The sequence below is a fragment of the Limulus polyphemus genome, unplaced genomic scaffold (genome assembly GCF_000517525.1).
Source record: "Limulus polyphemus unplaced genomic scaffold, Limulus_polyphemus-2.1.2 Scaffold8385, whole genome shotgun sequence".
Classification (NCBI taxonomy): domain Eukaryota; kingdom Metazoa; phylum Arthropoda; class Merostomata; order Xiphosura; family Limulidae; genus Limulus; species Limulus polyphemus.
Genome location: NW_013673995.1, coordinates 14,245 through 26,187, shown reverse-complemented (window position 1 = coordinate 26,187; position 11,943 = coordinate 14,245). Strand labels below are relative to the sequence as shown.

At 34.1% G+C, this 11,943-nt stretch overlaps 1 protein-coding gene across 1 annotated transcript in view; it reads right to left on the bottom strand.

Annotated features, from left to right (window-relative positions):
- Positions 1-34: 34 nt before the first annotated feature.
- LOC106475307 (protein C12orf4 homolog) overlaps positions 35-11,943 on the bottom strand; it is a 24,006-nt gene continuing 12,097 nt past the window's right edge. The window contains exons 7-8 of the mRNA XM_013935998.1: positions 7,532-7,635; positions 35-84 (exon numbers count right to left, since the gene is read on the bottom strand). Coding sequence (XP_013791452.1) covers positions 35-84; positions 7,532-7,635 — 154 coding nt within the window. The remainder of the gene's footprint in view (positions 85-7,531; positions 7,636-11,943) is intronic.

The following is an 11,943-nucleotide window of genomic DNA, read 5'->3' as shown; positions in this document are numbered from 1 at the left end:
AAACTTAGCATTGGGTTAGTCTTCAGTTGTGAACCTAAAAAACAAAACAGAAACTTAGCATAGGGTTAGTCTTCAGTTGTGAACCTAAAAAACAAAACAGAAACTTAGCATAGGGTTAGTCTTCAGCTGAGAACCTAAAAACAAAATAGAAACTTAGCATAGGTTAGTATTCAACTGTGAGCATAGATGGTAGATGAAAAACAAAACAAAAACTTAACTTAGAGTTACTCTTCAACTCTGAACTTAGAGGTAAGATTAAAACTGAAACCTATCTGAACTCTTCCTTGTTATTAACAACATTATATTCCTCTGCTGAACGTTAACATTTTTCTTACTTAAAAATGTATTTCCAATAGATACTCACCTCAACACACACAAAGCATCTTCCTCGTGCATATGCCTTCAAGATTTGCATGCCACTAGCCTTTAGGCAACTCACACCTAAACTCACAAGATTTCTCGTCACTTGTGTTACTGCATAATGATGTTATTATGCAGCAAAAGCCCTCCCTTAATGGGAAAGCAACACAATCTCCCCGCACATTAGCTCCCTCTATGCTTTTGCATTCACGATCTTCATCCTATAATGAGACAAGGAATATAATTTGCACCGGAAGTGGGGAAGTAGGGTGGGAAGTGTGAAAGGAGGTGATTATCTATTGGAAATACATTTTCAGGTAAGGAAAATGTTAACTTCCAACACAATACACATCTCTTCACACAGATAGCTAGATCCCATGTTGGGAGGGTGGAGGAACCATTGCAAAAGTTACCTAAATGACCTGCCTTCAGAAATCACCCAAAGGAAACCCATGGAGTGTAATGCCCAATGGCAGGGGCTTTATATGGGAGACCAAATCTCATTTCTTTCAGGTAGAAAAAGGCAAACAAGCCCCATGTGTTGTGGGTATGAGTGGAATAAGTGTTTGCACAGCCCATATGTGCAGTGTGATTGGGGCTCATTCAGACCATACCGAGTGCTCATCTTCTCTACCATCAGAGTTCTTGGACTAACACCGGGTGAAGGAGGAGGGCACAGGAATTATTAGTGTGTGTTATTTCCAAGTGTGCCATCAGGCTCTTGAACTGACACCAGCTGTGGGAGGAGCACACAGAGTACATGGCATAGATTGTATAATGTGAGTGAGTATATAGATTCAACAGAACAGTCACCAGCTGCAGGAGGAGGGCACAATTTATTAGAAAATGTCTACCTTAACTCAACTGAACAGGAGATGATTGCAAATATTCAGTGGGTCAACTACAGTCCAAAACCAGGTGTCATGGGGTATTTGTCTTACAGTCCATGGTAGGAGGAGGGTCTTCATTTCATGACCAGGAAGTAAAAGGGAAAAGCATTTCCATTCCAACAACTCAAGCAGGGCATGTGTGCAGACCCAGTTCCCAACTAACATCAGGCCACCCAGGACCCCAATATTCAGGCAATAATAGAAAAAGGGAATGCAACTGTGGTGGGTTAACTCCAGTCAAAAACCAGGTGGCATCAGGAATATTTCTCTAGTCCACATGTATGAATACTTATGTTGGCCGATCTTACACTGTTTCAAGACCAGACCACCCGGTAAACCAACTCCAGGCAGTGGTAGGATTATAAAGGATGCTGGCATGTTATGAGTATAATTATAAGAGGGGTGACGCATTACACTGAAAGTGTCACCACCACCCCACTTCCCACCAATTGGCACCATCTGTTCAGCCCCCAGCTTTTAGGTACCAATCAGCGAGGGTTCTTCAAGGTCCACCACCCCAGAGGCTAGGAACTTATAAGTAGTAAGAGTCTCCTTTGCTCCACTTGAAGAAAAAAAGGTGGGAGGAGTTTACAGTGGAGGAGACCCAGAGAAAATGCCCAGGTTCTCTGGTACAAGGTAGGTGAGGTAACCAACCTGTTGAAAATTGGTGCAAAAATGAAGGTTTAGAGTTTGCAAGCAAGGGATTCTACATTGGATTATCCCATGGTAGTTAATTTAGGAAAAATTAAAGAGTTATTGGAATGGAACACTAAATGATCCACTGGAAGTTCAAGCACATGGATATTGAGAAAAGACTCATCCTGGGTCTATGTACCAGATGTAAAATAGACGTTCAGGAATGCTTCTCAACAAGGGAAGATCATAGGTGGAGGTAATGGAACACCAATGGTGCCAGGAGAATGGTCCAGCCACCCAAACAAATATTAGAATGGAGGAAGGACAGGAGAACCATTGAGATCAAAGAATCTCGTAAGGCATCCAACTGGTTGTGCAAGGATCAACTGAGGAGGTGAAAATGTATGTGACCAAAAGGGATAAGCAGTCCCTAGAAAGCCATGGTCACCAAACATGAAATCTCTCATTTAGAATGAGTATAACATGCACAAATCCTAATTACAGCAAGGTCTAATGCTCACAGGCAGAAGAGAGAAGGCTGATCCCAGCTGAGAATAAGTTGAAAAACACGCCCTCAGTGAATAAAATATTGATAGGGAGTAAGGAATTGGTGGAAATGGGGACAAACTCAGCCTTGAAGAGATGTTGGACAAAGATGGGAATGGAAAGAGAAAAGGAAAAAGAGTTGGGCTGAAAATAGGAAGATCAGGGAAGTGTGGAGAATATATGTGGGTAAAAAGTAGAGAAACCCCTGGGTGTAAAGAAAAGTGTGACCACAGGAGCTCAAACCATGACAGCACTCATAGAACCCAACACAACAGAAACGAACTCAATAGAACTGATGCCGAGTAGAAGAGGAATTTGGGAATCAAAATGACAGGGAATTAGAGATGAAGAAGAGGTACAATGGTGTAGAGTAGAGTTGTGGACAATGTGGAAACAACTTACGAAAGTGAGGATTAACAATGGGCAGCCTCAGCCTGTAAGTCAATCAAATCACGAATACCTCCAAACTTCAGGGCAAAGGATATGGCTAGGCAAAAGATTAAAAAAATGGAAGAATGAAGTTGAACGTAGGATAGAAGAGTATCCCCACACAACAATCTCCACTGACAAGGAGGTAAGTGAGCAGAAAAAGTAAAAGGGGAGGGTCACGGTGGAGAAATGAAGAGAACAAGAATCATCGATAAAATGCTCTGAGGTGCAGACTTGAGGTGTAGAGAGGAGAGACAAAGAGGTAAGATAAAAAGGATCAGAGAAAGACAGGTGTATTGGATAATGGAGGGTGAAACCAATACCAAAAGCCTCTCCCCAAAAAAATGACAAGGTCAATACCAAACATGACAATCTCTAAAGGGAATACAAAATGACTAAAATCGAGGAAATAAGAATGAGATAGATGGGATAGGACAGGTTTAATGTCTCAGAAATGGAAGTAGTCCAAGAATGGTAAAACATATGACTTAGGGTTAGGATTAAGAAATAGGGAACAAGCAGAAGAATACAATGGTGCATACCTGATAAATCAAGGTGAAAGAATTCGAGAAAGTTTAAGGTTATCTTCAAAAGCCTAAACAGGTGATGGAACGATCAAATTTGTCCTCCTCATTCACCCCACAAACCAGGGGAACACCTCATCAAGGAATGGAGCTGAAGCACCTGGCAACATAAAAAAAACCATTGTCCAATCCACAACAGCTGCCATGTCATCCCCAGAGAACATGCCTCCATGAGCCATCACTATCACACAACCTGTGTGCAGAAATTAGTCACACACAAGTAGTAGAAAATGGAACATGAACTAGAATTCAAAATTTAAAGAAATAAGAAGGAAATAAGTTCCCTCAACATTGCCAGTCTCATTAAACTGACAAAGAAAAAAACATGCCTGATGTGTTCAGTGCCAAGGAATAGAATGAAGATCATGAGTGAAAAAGCATAGAGGGAGCTAGTGTGCAAGGAGGTTGTGTTGCTGTCCTATTGATGGAGGGCTTTTTCAAATTACGAGAAATCTCAAGTTTAGGTGGAAGTTGCCTAAAGGCTAGTGATATGCAATTCTCTGAGGCAGACAGAAGGGGAAGAAAGCTTTGTGTGTGAGGAGATGAGTAATACCTTGGTAACTTTATTGTTATTAAAAACAATATTACAGTTCTCTAATAAACTTAAGATGAAAAATAAAACAATAACCACAAAGATTAGTCTACAACTATGAACCTACGTATATAAAAAACAATACAAGATAAAAGGAGATATAGATATATTCTGCGTTAAAATAAAATATCTGTATGCAGCAAACACAACCCTAAAATAATTCCATTATCCGCAACTGTCTGGTAACTTTTAAACTTTTATTATATATACCCGCTATAAATGTTCGTGGAAATGTATCATGCAGTTTCTAATGGTAGAATAAAAACCATTTAAGAACAAAAGGATTTGGCATTTTCATTGTTAAAACCTTGACACAACTTTTAAGGTACTGAAGCTTCCTGGGAAGTATAAATACAGACTGTCCTTAACTCTTTCCATATGGGCATCCTTTTCTATGCACGTCACAAAGTTTTTCTGAGTTACATTCAAAATTTAATTAAAGAACTTTATCATCATATTATACGAATAAACTTGCCACCAAAATGTAGCTAATAATCCAAATTTGAATATTTTAAAAGTTTTCAATTTTTAGTTTCATAAAGCAATATTAAAAAAAATTCTAAATTTCTCCTAGTATGAAAATTGTGACATTTGCTCTCTAGGCATACCCTCTTCTCTAATTTATTTACCACCCCTCCAAGAAGTATGATATTTAATATAACTTACTTATTATAATGTTGTCATTGCTCAGGCAAAGCAAAATTCTCCTAGCCTTTAATCTACTTGTTATAGAGCCATAAAATAGAAAATCAGACCTTTTTTCCCACGCCCACCCGTCTCATCCTCTCTTTCACAAATTGCTGATAGTTCTCTCCGATGTTTAATACTATATTATTTATAAACTATAGAAACCCAAAGTTTTAGTCTGTAAAATGACGTACTAAATTACATTGTTTTCTGTACAGAGAAATTTTTATTCCACTTCCATTTCAAACTTTATTTCCACAGGAAACACATTGATGAGCTTAGCTGAATTTTTAATGGTTCTTGTCGCATAGTTAGAAAGCCAGAAAAATTGTGATAGTTTAAGACATTGTCTGCATTTTACGTGTTATTATACTGTGTTCTTAGGTGTATTATTCAAATAAATAAAAAAATTATTTAGTACAGTACTACCATTACTATAAAAAAGTAGGATTGAGTTTCATTAACAGTTGACAGCAAAAAAAAAAGCCCAGGTAAGTACTCTATTTCATGTTTTTTGTGTGTATTCTTTATTTATTATTACAAGTACAATAAAAACAAATTATATATTATAAAGACAAGTAGGGATCGATATATATGTAACCTAGCTAGCTATAGTAATAGAGAAAGTTTTAATGCTACAAAACGTATTGAAACAAGGAAGTCAAAATTACAAAAATGGAGTTTCTTTAAATTTAAAACAATTTATTCCTACTTTGGCAAATCACTGTAATTATGTTGTTTTTTTTATGGTGGTGATGAGGTCAGTCGAATTGACCAATCTCATACAGAGTTAGGGTAAAGAAAATAATAGATAAAATATAAAGCTTTACTGAAAAAAAATGGTTGAAATACATTTAAGAGGTTTTACAAATGAAATTTGAGGATTTTCAGATGAAGAAAAGTATTTCTAATCTTAACATGAAAATCACTTTGCATTCAGAGCAGTCAAGGAGAAATATTTAGCGAAAATAAGTCATTAGAATTTCTAAATTTTGTCAATAAAAAGACTTAATGCTTACTGATAGCTTGCAAAATTTCATGAAGATACACCAAACATATTGGAAGTTATAGCATGGAAACTATAAAGGTCAATTTGGGGTCACGAACTTGGCCGAGCCTGTAGCAAGTGTGTTAACAAACTTTCAAGAATTACCATATTTTAAGTAAACATATCACGTCAAACAAGTGCAAATTTAGTATCTGTTCACAAGACTGAGGCAGATTTTTTTATGTACCAGTGAACTTTTGATCCTGACCTTTGACCCACAACCTTAAAAAGCTATATGGGTCTACAATATAAGTACTGTATAAGTTAGGTCAAAATCCATCCACCCATCCACTCTTGAGATATCTTGTCCATAAGATTGGAACAGACAGACAGGGGAAAGCCAATATGCCCCCCTCACTCTGCAATACTTTGCAGTGGGATCATAAAAAAATATTCAAATGTGTCAATAACTAACAATTAAAGGAACCACTCAGGTTACTTGTGATTTACCTACTTGACCAGGTGTTGTTTTTGATACTCTATATAAAAGTCATAAATAACTTTTAACTCTGCTAAGTCAGGTATCTCACTTTTTTATATAAATGAGGACAAAAAAAAACATTAATAATTCTGTCTGATCTTTCCTCTCTAATCCTCTACAATATACAATTATTATTGAAATGTTCAAGTTTGTTTTGTACATTTTTTCAACTTTCATTTTATAGATAAAGTAATAAAAAAAAATCCAAATTGTTAACCCTGATTTAGATTTTTTTTTGAGAATACAAATATTTGGTCTTCCTACCTGCCTAGATAAAGCTTTTTAATATAGAAAACAAAGCTGCAAATTTGTGGTCATTGTATGTTGGTTGCTTATTTTTGTTTGACAAATTTATAATTTCTAAATATAATAAAATCATAAATATGTCACCTGAAAACTGGAATTATTTTCTTACTCACAACACTTATCATCTTGTTCCTTCTCTTCCTTATGTGAAATGTAAACTTTTAAACTTTTAGTTATTACATCCGAAACCTTGCATATTTTCCAATTATTTAAGAGGTTAATTTTTTTTTTATACATTACATTAAAATATTATATTAATGTTATTGGTTTCTCAACTTGTTTGCTTATTTTATAAAAGTAATCACATTGACAGTTAATTTTTTGTGTTACAAAAACTAGTGCTTGAAACAGCTGAACATAATTTCTAAAAAGAACACAACTTTTACAAAAAAGAAAAAGGTACAGTCACATAAGTAGTATTTATCTATATTAATTTTACTGATATACACAACCTTTATTGCAAAATTTCTTTCACTAGTGCACAGTGTGCGATTGTTTCTTGCAAGAAAGCAAGTATAAAACATGGTGTGTTGGTGGAATAGTAGAGTATGCAGTCACAAAAAAGTGGTTTTTATTTCACTTTAAATGAAATTCAAAAATATTCAACGGCTGTCATGATTTATGTTTTCAAAACGAGACCCAAACTCGAATGCTTTCAAATAGTTGACTATTCTTCTTCAGGGGAATAAAGAATAGTCAACTATTCGAAATCGCTCGAGTTTTGGGTGTTGTTTTGAAAAGATTACAACTTTTGTTGGTGATCCCTGTGTGCTAACTACTTAACCATGACTGATGTTTAAAAATGAGTTTCATATATAGTTTCATTTCTGAGTTAATTATTACAAATGCAAGGTAGAATTGGCCAAAATGATGCGACTGAGCTGGAAAGAGTTAAGTAAAACAAACAGGTGTGAATTTTCTAGATAAACCACTTCAACTACAGAACCAATAAATAGGTAAGGTTCCATGTACCTAGGTGAATAGTAAAGCTTTCTTCCATAGCCATCTGATGAGTCGTCCACAAGTCTTCTCGTCCTAGAGGCAAAGCTTCTGAAACTGCTCGAATTCTACTTTGTCTGTTCAAAGGAAAAATCAACTCTTTACTATTCATGAATGGCCAACTATCAGTGTTGCAGAGATTATAACATATATATAAATCAGAAGTGTGAAATTTAGACCAGAAATTAACATACAAGATGATTCTTGGACATAAATGTTTTAAATCATCTTAATTTAGTAAACATAAATCTTCAAGATGAAAAACCATGATTTATGGGATTGTGATGAACTGAATGTGTGATTATGTATGTCCTGATGAAACAAGTTAAGTGGGATTGTGATGAGCTGAATGTGTGATGATGTACATTATGATGAAACAAGATGTATGATCATGTACATCCTGATAAGATAAATGTGTGATCATGTATGTCCCGATGAAACAAGTTAAATGTGCAACCATGCATGTCTTGAAGAGACAAACTAAATGTGTGATCATGTATATACTAATGAATCAAGATAACTGTGTGATCATGTGTATCCCGATGAGATACGATAAATATGTGATCATGTATGTCCTGATAAAACAAGACAAATGTTTGGTCATCTCTGTCCTGATAAGGTAAATGTGTGATCATGTATGTCCTGATAAGATAAGCTAAATGTGTGATCATGTATGTCCCAATGAGATAAGCTAAATGTGTGATAATGTATATCCTGATAAAACAAGACAAATGTCTGGTCATCTTTGTCCTGATAAGGTAAATGTGTGATCATGTATCCTGATAAGATAAGCTAAATGTGTGATCATGTGTCCTGATGAGATAAGCTAAATGTGTGATCATGTGTATCCCGATGAGATAAGCTAAATGTGTGATCATGTGTATCCCGATGAGATAAGATAAATGTGTGGTCATGTGTATCCCAATGAGATAAGCTAAATGTGTATATCCTGATGAAATAAGATAGATGTGCGATCATGTATGTCCTGATGAAACAAGTTAAGTGTTAAGTGTTAACAAGATTGTGATGAGCTGAATGTGCGATTACATACGTCATGATGAAACAAGATGTATGATCGTGTACATTTTGATAAGATAAATGTGTGATCATGCATGTCCCGATGAAACAAGATAAATGTCTTGCATGTCTTGAAGAGACAAACTAAATGTGTGATCACGTATGTCCAGATGAAACAAGCTAAATGTGTTATCATGTATATCCCGATGAAACAAGCTAAATGTGTTATCATGTATATCCCGATGAAACAAGCTAAATGTGTTATCATGTGTATCCCGATGAAACAAGCTAAATGTGTGATCATGTGTATCCCGATGAAACAAGCTAAATGTGTGATCATGTGTATCCCGATGAAACAAGATAAATGTGTGATCATGTGTATCCCAATGAAACAAGATAAATGTGTGATCATGTGTATCCCGATGAAACAAGATAAATGTGTGATCATGTGTATCCCGATCAAACAAGATAAATGTGTGATCATGTGTATCCCGATCAAACAAGATAAATGTGTGATCATGTGTATCCTGATGAAACAAAATAAATTTGTGATCATGTGTATCCCAATGAGATAAGTTAAATGTGTGATCAAGTATGTCCTGATGAAACAAAATAAATGTGTGATGAAACAAGTTAAATGTGCAACCATGCATGTCTTGAAGAGACAAACTAAATGTGTGATCATGTATGTCCTCTTATATCCCACACAATCAGGAATCTTTTACTTGAAAGCTGCTGTGCTATAGCATGACCAAAACAAATTCCAAAATATGTCTGATATTTGAGTACATGATTTATAGGAATTATTAAACTTTATAACCTCAAGTGCCCAGAGAGCTTCAGCTTTCAGTCTCCTTTCCACTTATAAAAGACGCACACAAAATATCTCTGGCAGATGTTTGTAAAATATTTGAAGTTGTAGGAAGATAACCATAAAACAGCCTTGTCAAGGTTAGTTATAGCTTAATGACTTTTGTCACCTTTTACCCTCTCATTCCTGCCATCCTTTACTGCACATCATGATGTTTAGGGACTTATATTCAAATTTTAATTAAGCTATTTTTTGTTCATGTTATACCAATTAGTATAGCATAAAATAATACCTAATAATCCATATTCTAATAGTATATACGTTTTAAGTTCTTAATTTTATAAGGCAATATTTTTTAAAAATCCTGAAATTTCCCCTAGTGTGAGAAATGTGACACATTTTCTCTAAAAATCCCCTCTTCTCTATTTTATTCACCACCCCTCCAATAAGTACGAAATTTAACATAAATTAATCACTATAAGATCATAATTGCTCAGACAAACCATAATTTTTATAGCCTTCAATCTTGTTTGGTTACTGAGCAATCAAATAGAAAATCAGACCCCTCTTGCCGCAACCACCTGTCACATCCTCTCTTTCAGGATTTAATAGTTCCCTCTTAACCTTAATACTATATTATGTATAACCAATAGAAAGCCAAGGTTTTCATCTATCAAATGATGTATTATATTACATTGTTTTTTGAACAGAGAATTGTCATTTTTACTGTTAGTAGCTTCATTCCCATCAGAAAGACAACAACTAGCTTGGACAAATTTGTTTTTGGTCGCATAGATAGAAAGCCAAAAAGAATTGTTATAGTCAGGGAAAATTGTCTATATTTTGCATGTTATTATTCTATGTTTTTTGGTGCAATATTTAAGTAAATAACAATTATTTAGTGCATTACTACCATTAGTATAAAAACGTAGGGTTAAGTGTCATCTACAGCTGACAGAAAAAAAAGGCATGGGTAAGTACTTTATTTCTTGTTTTTCATGCTTATTCTTTAGTTATTATTATAAAAGTAACTAAAAGGTAAAAAATAGGGATTTCTTTAGGTTAGTTAAGGTTAGATTAAGTAAAATGAATAGTAATAATATAATATAATAAAATAATATAATATAATAAAATAGTTAGATGTGGTTCAATGGGCAATAAAACAATAAAATTTAAGTATAAATAGATGTATACTACTGCAAGTTTAAAGAAAGTCTAAAAAGAAAGAAAGGGTAATTTTTTCATTTTGATATTTTTTGGGGGTTACAAGGTGGGTCAAATTTACCAACCTTGTATAGAGTTAGGGTAGAGAAAATAACAAATAAAATATAAAGTTTTACTGAAAACAAACATTTGAAATGTATCTAGGAGGTTTTAGAGATTACGCAAATGAAATTTGAGATTTTTGAGATGAAGAAAATTATTTTTTAATCTTAACATGAAAATCACTTTGCATGCGGACTAGTAAAAAAAAAACTTCATATATTCACAGACAAATCTTTTTTTAGTTTATTAAAATACTACACTAAAAATATGATTTTCTTTGTATGTGAAATACTTATAATGTTTATTGAAAGTCTGCCAAATGTTGTGAAGACATACATACCATATTAAAAGTTAGTAGTATCAAAACTATAAAGACTTTAAACGAGTACAAAGAGGTCACATGATCAGTCAAATTAACTGAGCCTGTGTTGACAGAGTTAAGTGTAAAAAATCATTTACACTCATATTCTGGGACACATTCAGATCTTCATATTTTTCTCCTTTCACATGGCTAATTAGCACTAATTCACCGATGTTAGAAGAAATCAAATACTTTCTTAGTGCTTGTTCTGTCTGTTCAAGCTTTAAAACAGACTTCCTACCAGGCATCTTATGAATCCATCAACTTGAACTCTATGTTTAAAACATTTTTCTATTGATAAGTTTGATAAATCTCAGTGCATTAATAATATCAGTGTACACAACAATGCTACATCAAGGAGAGAATCATTTGTATTACAGAAGAAAGGATACGAGTGTGGAAAATGGCGATGTTTATTAACCCTTTCAACTATAAGTCAATAAACAAATGTTAATATGAAGGATACATTGTTAAGGTATTTTTCAATCGAGTTTTTAGTTAAATTTAAAAATTCCAGAAATTCAGGAATAACTTAAAAAAAAACTGACATTTTTCATGAGTTTCCAGGACTCTGAGGTGTAAAATATTACTTCCAAGAACTATGTGAATTCTGAATAAGTGTGATTTGTTAGGAGAATGTCAATTCTATTCTGCTTTTAAAAATTTTTCCACAAATTCAACAATCTAATTTTTTTAAATATATTTCACTAAATAAATTTCTCTGCATGTAAATAACATGCAATAACTGCCCAGAATTCTACATCGGAGAAACAGGAAGAAGATTGGAAACCAGACTGACAGAACACAATAAAAAAAAACGTCCCATGTTTTTCACCATTGCAACTCAAAAAACCATAGTATATCTATTAAAAACAGTCATTTTAAACAAAGAACCCAACATAAACAAAGGAAAAATCAAGGAATCTATCT